A 17,284-nucleotide genomic window follows, 5' to 3' on the forward strand; every position below is an offset into this window, starting at 1 on the left:
GTAACCAGGGTAAACATGGGGTTACTAAGCGCAGGGCTGCGCTTAGTAACCCGATGTTTACCATGGTTACCAGCGTAAAAGTAAAAAAAAAAAAACGTACATACTCACATTTCGGTGTCCTTCAGGTCTCTTGCCGTCTGCTTCCCGCTCTGACTGAGTGCCGCCGTACAGTGAGAGCAGAGCGCAGCGGTGACGTCACTGCTGTGCTGTGCTCTTACTTTCCGGCCGGCAGACAGTCAGAGCGGGAAGCAGACGGCAAGGGACCTGAAGGACACCGAAATGTGAGTATGTACGGTTTTATTTTTTTTACTTTTACGCTGGTAACCACGGTAAACATCGGGTTACTAAGCGCGGCCCTGCGCTTACTAACCCGATGTTTACCCTGGTTACAAGCGAACGCATCGCTGGATCGCTGTCACAACGATCCAGCGATGACAGCGGGAGATCCAGCGACGAAAGAAAGTTCCAAAGATCTGCTACGACGTACGATTCTCAGCAGGGTCCCTGATCGCTGCTGCGTGTCAGACACAGCGATATCTGTTATGACCCCAATGGCGAGGGTCTCAGAGATATCAGCAAGTCTGCAAAGTACAAAAATCCAGCTCATAGGGCAGTGGTAACTGGGTTGACCATATATCTACTCCTAACGCCAACCCTAGAAGTAGCCGGGGAACATGCCTACGTTGGTCGCTAGATGTCTCGCGCCAGCCGGAGAGCTAACTACCCCTAGAAGAGGAAAACAAAGACCTCTCTTGCCTCCAGAGAAAGGACCCCAAAAGTAGGATACAAGCCCCCCACAAATAATAACGGTGAGGTAAGAGGAAATGACAAACACAGAGATGAACTAGGTTTAGCACAGAGAGGCCCACTTACTAATAGCAGAATATAGTAAGATAACTTATATGGTCAACAAAAACCCTATCAAAAATCCACGCTGGAAATTCAAGAACCCCCGAACCGTCTAACGGCCCGGGGGGAGAACACCAGCCGCCCTAGAGCTTCCAGCAAGGTCAGGATACAGATAATATACAAGCTGGACAAAAAATGCAAACAATAACGAATTGCAAAAAGCAAAAAAGCAGACTTAGCTTAATCAAGCAGGAACCAGGATCAGTAGACAAGAGCACTACAGATTAGCTCTGATATCAACGTTGCCAGGCATTGAACTGAAGGTCCAGGGAGCTTATATAGCAACACCCCTGACCTAACGACCCAGGTGAGCATAAAAGGAATGACTGACAAACCCAGAGTCAAATCACTAGTAGCCACTAGAGGGAGCCAAAAAGTAAATTCACAACAGTACCCCCCCCCTTAGTGAGGGGTCACCGAACCCTCACCAAGACCACCAGGGCGATCAGGATGAGCGGCATGAAAGGCACGAACTAAATCGGCCGCATGCACATCAGAGGCGACCACCCAGGAATTATCCTCCTGACCATAGCCCTTCCACTTGACCAGGTGCAGAAGCCTCCGCCTGGAGAGACAAGAATCTAAGATCTTCTCCACCACGTACTCCAACTCGCCCTCAACCAACACCGGAGCAGGAGGCTCAGCAGAAGGAACCACAGGCACAACGTACCGCCGCAACAAGGACCTATGAAATACGTTGTGAATGGCAAACGACACCGGAAGATCCAGGCGAAAAGATACAGGATTAAGGATCTCCAATATCTTGTAAGGACCAATGAATCGAGGCTTAAATTTGGGAGAGGAGACCTTCATAGGAACAAATCGAGAAGACAGCCATACCAAATCCCCAACACGAAGTCGGGGACCCACACCGCGGCGGCGGTTGGCAAAACGCTGAGCCTTCTCCTGTGACAACTTCAAGTTGTCTACCACATGATTCCAGATCCGCTGCAACCTATCCACCACAGAATCCACCCCAGGACAGTCAGAAGGCTCCACATGTCCCGAGGAAAAACGAGGGTGGAAACCAGAGTTGCAGAAAAATGGCGAAACCAAGGTGGCAGAACTAGCCCGATTATTAAGGGCAAATTCAGCCAACGGCAAGAAGGTCACCCAATCATCCTGATCAGAAGAGACAAAACACCTCAAATACGCCTCCAGAGTCTGATTAGTTCGTTCCGTTTGTCCGTTAGTCTGTGGATGAAAAGCGGACGAAAACGACAAATCTATGCCCATCCTACCACAAAAGGATCGCCAGAACCTGGAAACAAACTGGGATCCTCTGTCCGACACAATATTCTCAAGAATGCCGTGCAAACGAACCACGTTCTGGAAGAACACAGGAACCAGATCAGAAGAGGAAGGCAGTTTGGGCAAAGGAACCAGATGGACCATCTTGGAGAAACGATCACATATCACCCAGATGACAGACATGCCCTGAGACACCGGAAGATCCGAAATGAAATCCATAGAGATGTGTGTCCAAGGTCTCTTCGGGACAGGCAAGGGCAAGAGCAACCCGCTGGCACGAGAACAGCAAGGCTTAGCTCGAGCACAAATACCACAGGACTGCACAAATGACCGCACATCTCTTGACAAGGAAGGCCACCAAAAGGACCTGGCCACCAGATCTCTGGTGCCAAAAATTCCCGGGTGCCCTGCCAACACTGAGGAATGAACCTCGGAAATGACTCTGCTGGTCCATTTAGCAGGCACAAACAATCTGTCAGGTGGACAAGAGTCAGGCCTACCAGCCTGAAATCTCTGCAACACACGTCGCAGATCTGGAGAAATAGCTGACAGGATAACTCCTTCCTTAAGAATACCCACAGGTTCAGCGACTCCAGGAGCATCAGGCACAAAGCTCCTAGACAGAGCATCGGCCTTCACATTCTTAGAACCTGGTAAATACGAAACCACAAAGTCAAAACGGGAGAAAAACAATGACCAGCGGGCCTGTCTAGGATTCAGGCGTTTAGCAGACTCGAGGTACATCAGATTTTTGTGATCAGTCAAGACCACCACACGATGCTTAGCACCCTCGAGCCAATGACGCCACTCCTCAAATGCCCACTTCATGGCCAACAACTCCCGATTGCCCACATCATAATTTCGCTCTGCCGGCGAAAACTTCCTAGAGAAAAAGGCACAAGGTCTCATAGTAGAGCAACCAGGGCCTCTCTGCGACAAAACGGCCCCTGCCCCAATCTCCGAAGCATCCACTTCAACCTGAAAGGGAAGTGAGACATCAGGCTGGCACAAAACAGGCGCTGAAGTAAACCGGCGCTTCAACTCCTGGAAAGCCTCCACGGCAGCAGGAGCCCAGTTAGCCACATCAGAGCCTTTCTTGGTCATATCCGTCAACGGTTTAACAACGCTAGAAAAATTAGCGATAAAACGACGGTAGAAGTTAGCAAAACCCAAGAACTTCTGAAGACTCTTAACTGACGAGGGTTGAGTCCAATCATGAATAGCTCGAACCTTGACTGGGTCCATCTCCACAGCAGAAGGGGAAAAAATGAACCCTAAAAAGGGAACCTTCTGTACACCAAAGAGACACTTTGAGCCTTTAACAAACAAAGAATTTTCACGCAAAATCTTGAAAACCATCCTGACCTGTTCCACATGCGAGTCCCAATCATCAGAAAAAAACAGAATATCATCCAGATAAACGATCAAAAATTTATCCAGATACTTCCGGAAAATGTCATGCATAAAGGACTAAAAAACTGAAGGTGCATTAGAGAGCCCAAATGGCATCACCAAGTACTCAAAATGACCTTCGGGCGTATTGAATGCGGTTTTCCATTCATCTCCTTGCTTAATGCGCACAAGGTTGTACGCACCACGAAGGTCTATCTTGGTGAACCACTTGGCACCTTTAATCCGGGCAAACAAGTCTGACAACAACGGCAAAGGATACTGAAATTTGACAGTGATCTTATTCAAAAGCCGATAGTCAATACAAGGCCTCAAAGATCCGTCCTTTTTAGCCACAAAAAAGAATCCCGCACCAAGAGGGGAAGAAGAAGGACGGATATGCCCCTTCTCCAGAGACTCCTTGATATATGAACGCATCGCGGTATGTTCAGGTACCGACAGATTAAACAGTCTTCCCTTAGGAAACTTACTGCCTGAAATATAATCTATTGCACAGTCACATTCCCTATGAGGAGGCAATGCACTTGACCTAGACTCGCTGAAGACATCCTGATAATCAGACAAATACGCCGGAACTTCCGAAGGCGTAGAAGTAGCAATAGACACGGGCAGGGAATCTCCATGAATTCCATGACAGCCCCAACTTGACACTGACATTGCCTTCCAGTCCAAGACTGGATTATGGGTCTGTAACCATGGCAACCCCAAAACAACCAAATCATGCATCTTATGCAGAACAAGAAAACGTATCACCTCCCGATGTTCAGGAGTCATGCACATGGTAACCTGTGTCCAAAACTGCGGCTTATTTTCTGCCAATGGCGTAGCGTCAATACCCCTAAGAGGGATAGGATTTTCTAATGGCTCAAGAACAAAACCGCAACGCTTGGCAAATGACAGATCCATAAGACTCAGGGCAGCACCTGAATCTACAAACGCCACAACAGGATACGATGACAGTGAGCAAATCAAAGTTACAGATAGAATGAACTTAGGTTGCAAATTACCAATGGCGACAGGACTAACAACCTTAGTAAGACGCTTAGAGCATGCTGAGATAACATGTGCAGAATCACCACAGTAGTAACACAAGCCATTCTGGCGTCTATGAATTTTCCGCTCATTTCTAGTCAGGATTCTATCACATTGCATTAAATCAGGTGCCTGTTCAGATAACACCATGAGGGAATTTGCGGTTTTGCGCTCCCGCAACCGCCGGTCAATTTGAATCGCCAGGGCCATGGAATCATTCAGACCTGTGGGAATGGGAAAACCCACCATCACATTCTTAATGGCTTCAGAAAGGCCATTTCTAAAATTTGCAGCCAATGCACACTCGTTCCACTGGGTCAGCACGGACCATTTCCGAAATTTTTGGCAATACACCTCAGCCTCGTCCTGGCCCTGAGACATAGCCAGCAAGGCTTTTTCTGCCTGAATCTCAAGATTGGGTTCCTCATAAAGCAAACCGAGCGCCAGAAAAAACGCATCAATATCAGCCAATGCCGGATCTCCTGGCGCCAGCGAGAAAGCCCAATCCTGAGGGTCGCCCCGTAAAAAAGAAATAACAATTTTCACTTGCTGAGCGGAGTCTCCAGAGGAACAGGGTCTCAGGGACAAAAACAATTTACAATTATTCCTGAAATTTCTAAACTTAAATCGGTCTCCGGAAAACAGTTCAGGAATCGGTATCTTAGGTTCTGACATAGGATTTCTGGTAACATAATCTTGTATGCCCTGCACACGAGCAGCAAGCTGGTCCACACTTGTAATCAAGGTCTGGACATTCATGTCTGCAGCAATCACAAGCCACTCAAAGGTAAAGGGGAAAAGAAAAAAAAAAAATGAGAGAGAGAAAAAAAAAAACTCAGAACTTTCTTATAATCCCACTTCTGCAATGCATTTAACATTTAGTACTGGCCTGGCAAACTGTTATGACCCCAATGGCGAGGGTCTCAGAGATATCAGCAAGTCTGCAAAGTACAAAAATCCAGCTCATAGGGCAGTGGTAACTGGGTTGACCATATATCTACTCCTAACGCCAACCCTAGAAGTAGCCGGGGAACATGCCTACGTTGGTCGCTAGATGTCTCGCGCCAGCCGGAGAGCTAACTACCCCTAGAAGAGGAAAACAAAGACCTCTCTTGCCTCCAGAGAAAGGACCCCAAAAGTAGGATACAAGCCCCCCACAAATAATAACGGTGAGGTAAGAGGAAATGACAAACACAGAGATGAACTAGGTTTAGCACAGAGAGGCCCACTTACTAATAGCAGAATATAGTAAGATAACTTATATGGTCAACAAAAACCCTATCAAAAATCCACGCTGGAAATTCAAGAACCCCCGAACCGTCTAACGGCCCGGGGGGAGAACACCAGCCGCCCTAGAGCTTCCAGCAAGGTCAGGATACAGATAATATACAAGCTGGACAAAAAATGCAAACAATAACGAATTGCAAAAAGCAAAAAAGCAGACTTAGCTTAATCAAGCAGGAACCAGGATCAGTAGACAAGAGCACTACAGATTAGCTCTGATATCAACGTTGCCAGGCATTGAACTGAAGGTCCAGGGAGCTTATATAGCAACACCCCTGACCTAACGACCCAGGTGAGCATAAAAGGAATGACTGACAAACCCAGAGTCAAATCACTAGTAGCCACTAGAGGGAGCCAAAAAGTAAATTCACAACAGATATCGTATGGATATCGTATGGAACGTCACGGATCGTACCGTCGTAGCGATCAAAGTGCCACTGTGAGACGGTACCCTAACTCTAATTCCAACCCTAACCCTAAGGCTATGTGCCCAAGTTGCGGATTCGTGTGAGATTTTTCTGCACGATTTTTGAAAAATCCGCAGGTAAAAGGCACTGCGTTTTACCTGCAGATTTACAGCAGATTTCCAGTGGGTTTTTTTTGTGCGGATTTCACCTGCGGATTCCTATTGAGGAACAGGTGTAAAACGCTGCGGAATCAGCACAAAGAATTGACATGCTGCAGAAAATACAACGCAGCGTTTCTGCACGGAATTTTCCGCACCATGGGCACTGTGGATTTGGTTTTCCATAGGTGTACATGGTACTGTAAACCTGATGGAAAACTGCAACGAATTCGCAGCGGCCAATCCGCTGCGGATTCGCAGCCAAATCCGCTGCGGATCCGCGGCCAATCCGCTGCGGATCCGCGGCCAATCCGCTGCGGATCCACAGCCAAATCCGCACATGCCATAACCCTAACCCTACCCCTAACCCTAACCCTACCCGTAACCCTAACCCTACCCCTAGTTCTAACCCTAACCCTAGTTCTAACCCTAACCCTAGTGGAAAACGAAAAAAAAAAAAAATATATATATTTTCTTTATTTTATTATTCTCCCTACCTATGGGGGTGATAAAGGGGGGGGGGGTATTTATTATTTTTTTTATTTTGATCGCTGTGATAGAATCTACCACAGCGATTAAAATGTACTTGTAAGGAATCTGCCGGCTGGCAGATTCGGCGGGCGCACTGAGCATGCGCCCGCCATATTGGAAGATGGCGGCGCCCAGCGAGGAGACGTACGGACACCGGGAGGATCGGTAAGTATGAAGGGGTGGTGGGGGGGTGGATTGGAGCACAGGGGGGGTGATCGGACCACAGGGGGGGTGAATTCAAACAAGGAGGGAGCGGACAGGAGGACGGGGGAGCCGGCAGGCGGACGGAGGGGACCGGACCCCATAATGGAGGACTGGGGGGGCGATCGGTGGGTGTGGGGGGGGGTCACTTAATATTTCCAGCCATGGCCGATGATATTGCAGCATCGGCCATGGCTGGATTGTAATATTTCACCATTTTTTTAGGTGAAATATTACAAATCGCTCTGATTGGCAGTTTCACTTTCAACAGCCAATCAGAGCGATCGTAGCCACGGGGGGGTGAAGCCACCCCCCCTGGGCTGAAGCACCACTCCCCCTGTCTCTGCAGATCGGGTAAAATGGGAGTTAACCCCTTCACCCGATCTGCAGGGACGCGATCATTCCATGACGCCACATAGGCGTCATGGGTCGGATTGGCACGGGTTTTCATGACGCCTACGTGGCGCCATGGGTCGGGAAGGGGTTAATGGAGGGGTGCAGAAACGCTGCAGAAACGCACAAAAAGAAGTGACATGCACTTCTTTGAAATCTGCAGTGTTTCTGCGCGGATTTTTCTGCACCATGTGCACAGCTTTTTTTTTTTTCTCATTGATTTACATTGCACTGTAAATCAATTGCGGATCTGCAGCGTCTCTGCACCACAAAAAACGCTGCGGATCAGCAGAAAATCTGCAACGTGTGCACATAGCCTTAGAGTTATTTAACTTCTTTGTTTTATAAGTATACTATACATATGTATTATTTTAATTCTAATTAAATTTAGCCTCTCTTACTACAAGTGGATTTAGCGCCCTTCTCAGCCCTAACATTTCCAACAGGGAATATTCCTATATTTTTATTTCTACAGCTAATTCTGTTCATAGGATCAGACTCGACTATTTAAGTCTTATGGATGCACTGAAAAAATAAAATCAGATCCCATATGGATATCTGTATTGCATTTGATTTTAGGCCACGTTCACACTATCAATATTTGGTCAGTATTTTACCTCAGTATGTGTAAGCCAAAACCAGGAGTGGGACAATCAGAGGAAAAGTATAATAGAAACATGTCACCACTTCTGTATTTATCACCCACTCCTGGTTTTGGCCTACAAATACTGATGTGAAATTCTGACCAAATACTGAACATATGATTGTAGCCTCATACAGTTGATGTATAAATACTGATGTAATATGGGCAGTCGTCCAATTTTTCTGGATGAAAATCAGACGATTTCTTATACATTTGTCTGATCCCCGCCTTTGGATGAGATCATGTTTCCAATAATCATTGGTTTGAAATAGATCCAGTAAAGACAAAAAACTGATGAGAAACTGAAAGTCAACCATTCACATTGACTTCAATGATGTAACAAACAGATCCGGCAGCGGCTCTTTTTTTAGCTCTTGGACAAAATACTTGCCCAGAGTAGACTATTGTGTAGAAAAGCCATGTGTATGTTCTTACTAATATACTCCGGTGTGTAGCTTTGCACTGGTCATACGATGGCCCAGAAACGCCAGTCAGTCGACTCCGTTAAAACACTTTCCCGACACTATTGCGCCCTTAGGAATCTAGTCTACACGTAATTTGTTTTAACTGAGTAATGCTCTTTCTCACCGCACCTGATGACTAAAGCACAGTTGGAAAGTGATGTGTGTTTTAATCTTTTCATGACATGTCGAGTAAATAATTGGCGGGAGTCAGCCGACACACTGCAGTAACGCTCACAACTGGTGCTAGCGACGATCGCGGGTGTTTACCTCCTCTGATGCCACTGTCAATAGCGACAATGGCATCAATCTGCTTGGTAGAGGAACGTGGTTCACTCTTTGCTCCAATCGGCATAACATATTTGTGATTGCCTCAGGCCGATGGTGAACCCAGGACAAATAATGGCCGCTGAGTCACCCAAGTACGGTGGCCTGTCTGGACATGCCTCCAGCCTGTGTCTGACTGACAGCTCTAATACCCTGCAACGCAAACGCTTTATAGAGTATTAGATCAGCAATGGAAAGTTGATGCCCCATCCTAGGAAAAAGTAACAAAAAAAAGTCCTATGAAGTTTTTAAAAATGTGCAAAATGGAAAGTAGGAAAAAAATGTTTTGCAACTGAAAATACTGTCTTTATGTAAAAACAGAAGTAAAGGAAAAAAAGTTCACACATTTAATATCGTCATATCCAGAACAACTCAATATATAGCCTGTCATATTATTTAACCGATTTGATGAACACCATAAAAATATAGCTTTTTCGTCATACTGACAACCAAAACAGAATAAAATGTGATCAAAAAATCTAATCGAAAAAAATTGTATCAATAAACACTTTATCTTTCCCTGCAAAAAACAAGCCCTTATATAGCTCAGTGACAAAAAAATATAAAAGATACAGCGACTATGGATCAGCAAATTATTGTCTGTAAAAAATTGATTTTATTGTACACAAGAAGCAAAAATAAAAAAATCTTATGCAAATGTGGTATCACTGCGATTACACTGACCTGAAGAATAAAGTTGTTTGATCACTTTTACTTCCTTGTGAATGCCGTGATAAAAAAAAAAATAAAAACATTTATGAATTTCTGTTTTTGCCCACTCTGCCACCCAAAAATCTAAAAAAAAAGCAATCAAAAAGATATAGTCCAAACTGGTACAAATAAGAACATCAACTCATCCTGCAAAAATCAAGCTCCCACACAGAAAAATAAAAAATGCAATGCAATAAATACTACTTTTTTTTGTAAATCAGTTTTTTATCGTGCATAGATAGCGAACTATGAAAATGTTTTATAACTCTCGCATCGCCGTGGTTGTTCTGACCTGAAGAATAAAGTTGTCTAATTACTTTAACTGCACGGTGAACAACATAAAATGGCATAACAAAAATGAAAGACAATTGCTGAATGGCTTTTTATTTTTTAATTCTGTTTCTCAAAAATTGGAATAAAAAGCCAATAAAAAATGTAATATACTTCAAATGGAACCAATAAAAACTTCATCTCATCCAGCAAAAAAAATAAGCCCCTACTCAGATCTGTCGTCTGTCAACAGAAAAACAAAGATTGTCCATGTTCCTAGTAGTTCAAAGAAAAACTGCATGTCTCTCAAAAAAACAAATCCAGTAAAACTGACACTCAAAAAACTGAATGGTAACCTCTTCTGAGCCCCGCAGCGTGCCCAAACCACACTTAACGTCAACATGTATGGCTGTGCTGCAGACAGGAGAACGCACTTGAGGCCAGAGTCACACTAAACGTATGAAAAATTAGTCCAAGTTTCACTGCTGAGAGTCGCACGAGTGTAATGCCAGTGTGATGCTTAGGTCTAGTGACTACAATCTGATTTTTCACACCTAGCATCTGATTTACATCCGAATGCAGTGCGATTGCTATCTGATTGCAATGCGATTTTAAAATGAGATTTTACATAGAACAATTCTCTGTTATTTACAAATCGTTTTCAAAGGAAATAGTCGTCAAAACACACACAGATAGATAGATAGATAGATAGATAGATAGATAGAATAAAAGCCAGCAATTAATGTGCCGCGTACAGTAAAATTACAAAGTGACAGGTTAGAATAGAATACATGGAATAGATATATACACAAAGAATACATAAATATATAGATGTCAATGACACACACACACACACACACACATATATATGTATATATATTACATCCAAGATAGAAGAAAAGCCTGCAATTCATCTGCAGTGTACTGTAAAATCACTGCAGGAACTGACAGGATAGAAGAGATGGATTACATACAGTAACTAAATATAGAATAGATATATAGATGTCAGTGACAAATACAATTAGTCCAGTGTGTGTGCAGCTTACTGTACATTTATTTAATTAATAAAATATAATTTTTCTGAAAAAAATGGCATGAGCTCCCATGTAATTTTCGTAACCAGCAGAGGGAAAGCCGACGGCTGGGGGCTGATATTTATAGCCTTGGAAGGGGGCAATATTCATGGAGCTTCCCAGGCTATTAATATCAGCTCACAACTGTATACATAGCCTTTACTGGCTATCAAAATGAGGGACCATAAAAAATGACATAGGGTCCCCTTATAATTAATAACAAGCAAAGGCTATTCAGACAGCTGCGGGCTGATATTAATAGCTCAGGAAGGGGCTATGGATACTGGCTCCCTAGGCTAAAAACATCAACTCTCAACTGCCCCAGAAAAGGCATACTTAGTTTCGCTCTTCCCACTTGCCCTGTTTGGTTGGCAATTGGGGTGATAGTTGGGGGATAGATGTTACCTTTGTATTGTCAGGTGACATCAAGCCCCGAGGTTAGTAATGGAGAGGCGCTAAAAAGACACCACCATTACTAATCCCACAGTCACATTGTAAGAAAACACAGACACCCAAAAAAAGTCCTTTAAGTGAAAGAATGACAGACTCCTTTAATAATCTTAATTAAACCATACTTACGACCTCGATCATTCCCCCATTGCCCTCGACATCTGCAAAAGAGTTAAAAAAACAAACAACAATATTCCTCACCTTTCCGCCGAGATGCTGCTAATCCATTTGTCCCACAACGGGTCTAGCTTTGCTACATTTAGATGGCAGGCTGCATGGTTGCATGATGCGACCATACAGTCTGTCATCCAGCAGACATTGAGAACTGTTTGCTCAGTGTCTCTCTGTAAACTCCTATTACCTATCTGACGGCACCGCGAGCGTGAGAAAGTTGTGCTCGCGGTGCCATCAGACAGGTCCTGCGCATTCACATCCAATTAACTCACTCTGACGTCAGCGTAAGCGCCGTGGGAAATTTTCAACATAAATTTTCATTATTTTTGTTTCCAATTTGTTATTAGTCAAGGGTTAACAAACTTCCTGAATGTGGTTTTGAATACTGTGAGGGGTGCTGTTTTAACAATGGAGTCTTGTTTGGGGATTTTCTGACATATCGAACCCTATAGGATTTGAACATTTTATATGAAAAAATCATTTTTAACCATTCTAACTTCCTAATAAAAAAAAGTAAAAAAAAAATTAAAAATCAAAAAATGTTTCCCTTTCTGCTAATGTTTGATATTTTCATAAAAAATGCTTATTATATTGACCTAAATTTACTACTATCATGAAGTACAATGTTTCTCAGAATGATTGGGATATGTTGAAGCATTAAAGAGTAATTACCACATAAAATGATACTGGAAAAAATTGGAGAAAGAGGAGTGATTAGGTTAAAAAATAATATTTTATTATTAAGATATATAGTAAAACTAAATACAAAACACACAATAATAAAGATGAAAAAGGAAGATGTAAAAGATCACTAGTGCTACATACCCCATTATCGACAAGAGCAAGTAAAAGTGGAAGGCGTTCTACCACTAAAATGCAAGCATAATATGACCATGTGGTCTTTCAAATAAATATATATGAAATGGCGCTTACCAACAGCTAATAAGTAGGGTAGATGGCACAAAGATGATCCAGCAGAGCCCCCTAAAGTGACACTGGTCAGGAATGTGAAACATACTTCGGTGTGAAGGGGTTAATAGCGGCTATTGCGAAGGTGCCATCTTGGAGGAGGATTTTTTTTCTCTAGCAAGATGATGCCGCCAGCGCCTGCGCAATAGCAGCTATTGAATCACATCTATATACACCAATAGCTGCTACTGCGCAGGTGCGGCAGGTGCCGTTTTCAAATGGATTTTTTTTTTAACAACCACAACCACATTTATTATTAACACAGTATACATGCGATTATGCTGCAGAACACGTGCCACAGCTGGCACCTGCCTGCAGTAGTTTTTATTTTCCAGTATGTACATATATTCATTATGTGAACTAGGGGGCAGGTCAGTGAGGGATCAGTGACCTGTCAGGAGTCTGCATTATGAATACCTAATCAGAGCACCACATGAAGACCCCCCTCAGGCCGCCCCGGAGCACAAGCTTATAATTAACTAAAAACTGAAAATAGAGGTTAAACAACAACCACAAGATGGATTTCATCAACAAAGGTATTATTTTAATCATTATAACGGTGCCCACCTGATACTGTGCACAATCCTGCTGACAGGTTCCCTTTAATAAACTTTCTTACCTTGGACTGATTCTTTTTGCAACCACAATGATGTCACTCAAACTTGAAGGAGTTTTCATTTTCGCCCCTGACCCCATTGTCATAGCTACCAGCTTTTCAGTCAGTGTATGGCATATCTATAAAGAAAAAAGTCAAATGAATGGGATTTTCTAGATAAATAGATACATGGCTCCTTTGTAGTAATGGACCATGACTTCCTCTTGCTCTGTAAACACAGAACCAATTCCAAGATCTGTTCTCAGGGATCAAGTTACTAGAGATGATTGTCACGAGTGTGTCACGTCAACCTGGGAGACCTGGGGGTAGAAGATCAGTGCATATTGTGGATTGCATATCTTTCATTTAGCCTGTGTGTTTGGGTCCAATATTAAATGAATTTGGTTTCCTTTAGTGCTGAAGAGGTTAACGACCATTTCTATGCTGGTCAGAAACTTGAAGCTCCATTTTCAGCTGTTACTAGCATAGTAAGGTCGGAGACTCGGGCCTATCTACCATCAAGAATACAACCTGGGGCAAGGTTAGTTGGGGTTCCAGGTACAGTTGAAGATCCCCCTTCCTTACCGAAAACAGTCACAGTGTGACAATGATATTAGGGTAAATGAAAATGTCCCTTTTATACCTACCTTTAGAATTGAAATGCAATGAGACACAAGGCCACTGTGGAAACAAGAAAATCAATGTTAAGTGTGTGATTCTGTGTAAAAAAATATAAAAATAAGCTTGTGCATCTGACATATACATGATATATTTTGGATAGGACTGACTCGGGGAATGCGGAGGTGACAAAATATTTATTGGAAAAGTTGAGTAATGGAAAGTAATGTTACCATGATATTACCCAAATAATAGAACACATCAAACATTCACAAGTAGGAAAGATAAAGTAGATGAGGTCCTAAAAGGCTGGATGGTCTGGATTTTTACACCTTTTGCTCATGCTATAAAGTGAGAATTTATCCAAGATTTGGTTATATAGGAAGAACATTGAGTTGTATTTCCTAGATGCCACTGATAAATGAATATCATATCAAGGGGAGCACCAATTTTAGATAAATCATTTGGTTTGTCCAATTATGAAGGTCCTAAATGCCTTTATGTAATGTACAGTGAAAATACTTTGTGATGACCTAGTAAAATTGAAAAAAGTCTCCAAAAAGGGAATGGTTTCAGAAAAGAGGTAAATATCAGAAAGGAGGTTAATACAAACTAAAATAAATGAGATGTTATAATTAAAGTTGTGTTAATTTATAACATACGATGCATCTTCAATCCAATCTTCATCTTCCAAAATTGCCTCGATATGTGGGTTCGTGATCACAACATCGTCCAGTTCTAGGTCCGACGGCTCAGACTGAGTTTCCATTGCTCCAATTAAATCCACAGTTGGCCTTTTAGGAACACAAAGGCACATACATGAATATGTTTTGATCTTAAAAAATGTTATGAACTGTATTATTGATGGCCTATCTTCATAATAGTCTTCTAATATGTTATCGGTGGATGTTTGGACTCTCCTACAGCTTCCCCCTACCTTCAGCTGAATAAAGGGGCCATAGGAAATACTTTTAGAAGGGGACTTTATGGCACATCAATTAGATATTCCCATACGCCCTATTATAAGTTGTCATGAATGAAGATACCACCAATTTTCAGAGATCCCAATAAATGAATGGAGCGAGCTGTGTATTTGAAGCCAACTCTCCATTCCTGTTAGCTTGTCAAGAATTAATTGACAGTAGATTGTCTTTGACATTCTAGGGCAAGCCTAATTGACACCAGTGGCCATCATATAAAAATGCATGAGTGTAAGATGCATTGTTACCACAATGCATCGCAACAGACTTGAGTTTTCTGCAAGCTTATGTGGATTTCAACCATTGAAAGTTTATATTGTATAGTAAATAATGGTAATCATTGGTATAGTAAACCTTGGTAACCACAGTCAAATGATCAAACCAAATCTCATTCAGAGATATCTTGATAATATATTGCATATGTTTATTAAGGCCACTTTCACACTTCCGTTTTTTTTTAATCCGTCACAATGTGTCGGCGCGACGTATCGACGAAAGCGTCAAAAATAGTGAAAAACGGATGCAACGCATCTAGTATTTTGACGGATCCGCTAGATGGTTCCATCGAAAAACTGGATCCGTTGCATCCGTTTTGCTCATTTTTACCATCCGTTTCATCCGTTTTTTTGACGGATCCGTTTTCCATGCCTAAAAATGGGAGTCTCCCAAATGTGATTGGCTACTGGAAAATAGGGAAACCAATATAATGACTGGCTGGCTGTCTTCAGGCTGGCAGGAGTCTTGCTGGCACATTTGGGGGTGACGCCCCAGGCCAGGTTTATATAGATTTGGGGCCTGTCTGGCCAATTGGCTACAAATTCCTGATTCTGAGCATGCTCAGTGTAAAAAAACGGATTCCAGCACTGGATTCCGTCATACGACGTGTCACGTCGGATCCTGCGTCCACAGGCTTCCATTCTAGTCAACGATGTATGCCACAGGATCCGTCGCGACACGTTATCCCGACGCAGACAAAAAAACGTTAGGCTACTTTGACACTAGCGCTGTTCGACGCACGTTGCAATGCGTCATTTTGGAGAATAAACGCATCCTGCAAAGTTGCCCGCAGGATGCGTTTTTTCTCCGTAGACTTTCATTAGCGACGCATTGCGATGGATTGTCGTGCGACAGATGCATTGTGTTTTGGCGGACCGTCGGCACAAAAAACGCTCCATGTAACTTTTTTTGTGCGTCGTGTCCGCCATTTTCGACCGCGCATGCGCGGCCGAAACTCGCCCCCTCCTCCCCAGAACTCACAATGGGCAGCGGATGTGTTGTAAAACTGCATCCGCTGCCCACGTTGTGCAACATTAACACACTGTCCGTCGGTATGTCGGGCCAACGGTTTGCGACGGCCCGTACCGACGGACTAGCGTGAAAGTAGCCTTACACTGAATGTTATTTCCAGACAACGGTCCGCCAAAACATGACAGATCCATCGCACGACGGATGCAACGTATGGCGATCCGTCGCTAATACAAGTCTATGGGAAAAAAACGGATCCTGCGGGCACATTTGCAGGATCCGTTTTTTCCCCCAAACGACGCATTGCAATGGATCTGAAAAGATGGAGGTGTGAAAGAGGCCTGAGCTGTTCTATTATGAAGTCTCCAATCACAAACATCTAAAGCCCGTTGGCTCTTTGTAGCTAGTACCCAATATATGCAAGCAGTTGTGGACTGATAATATCACCTATTCATTTGGTTGCCCCTGACATGACCCCAAAACATGTGATAGGTATGGCCACAGATATCAGTGGCCAAAGCAGTGGTTGTCTTTTTGATTTATACTTCAGCTCTTACTTGTTGTTGTATTGTGTGAGAAGATTTTTCGTTCGGCAGTAACGTTGCCTGCAGACCACAACCAGGGCCACAAAGGAAGCCAAGAAGATGGTAGCCAGCACACCAATAGCTACAATTACCACAGTCTCCATCGCTCTACTGGTTGAGCAGGCCAGTCACGTGAAATGAAGCTTAATCATCTGTAAAGTGAGAAAAGGTTATGATACTGAACTAACTAGTGAACTAATATTAGAGAAGGGGCAAGGAAGCTGAATAGTAGAGGAACCTTAATAAAAAAAAAAATGTCACGAGAAGTCCAGTGTAGGACTTAAGTTCCTTGTGTCCATCTGAGGAGAAGATTCAGAGGTAATGTACCACGTTCTATCTATACAGATATGTGGAATTCCACTTTTAAATGCATTGCAGTTCTTGTTATCATTGTGCACACAAGTTACTTGGTGATTAAAAGGAATGCGGCATGAGAAAAGGACCGACTTAAAGAAGCACTCCAAAAGTTTTCATGTTCTTAGTACATTGCATTCATGACATTATATAGGACTGTGTACTTATAATTGCTCATTTTGTCTATCTACTCAGCTAATTTTTCTGTTTTCCATTAGGTCTATGACATCACGTGATTAAAAACTGACTAGCTG

At 43.2% G+C, this 17,284-nt stretch overlaps 1 protein-coding gene across 2 annotated transcripts in view; it reads right to left on the minus strand.

Moving 5' to 3' along the window:
- TMEM98 (transmembrane protein 98) overlaps positions 1 to 17,284 on the minus strand; it is a 78,266-nt gene that overhangs the window by 38,017 nt on the left and 22,965 nt on the right. For both annotated transcript variants that reach the window (XM_077252488.1, XM_077252487.1), the window contains exons 2-5: positions 16,650 to 16,828; positions 14,530 to 14,661; positions 13,897 to 13,930; positions 13,274 to 13,389 (exon numbers count right to left, since the gene is read on the minus strand). In XM_077252488.1, the coding sequence (XP_077108603.1) occupies positions 13,274 to 13,389; positions 13,897 to 13,930; positions 14,530 to 14,661; positions 16,650 to 16,780 (413 nt within the window). In that variant the 5' untranslated portion in view covers positions 16,781 to 16,828. The remainder of the gene's footprint in view (positions 1 to 13,273; positions 13,390 to 13,896; positions 13,931 to 14,529; positions 14,662 to 16,649; positions 16,829 to 17,284) is intronic.

Source organism: Ranitomeya variabilis, chromosome 4, assembly GCF_051348905.1.
Source record: "Ranitomeya variabilis isolate aRanVar5 chromosome 4, aRanVar5.hap1, whole genome shotgun sequence".
Classification (NCBI taxonomy): Eukaryota; Metazoa; Chordata; class Amphibia; order Anura; family Dendrobatidae; genus Ranitomeya; species Ranitomeya variabilis.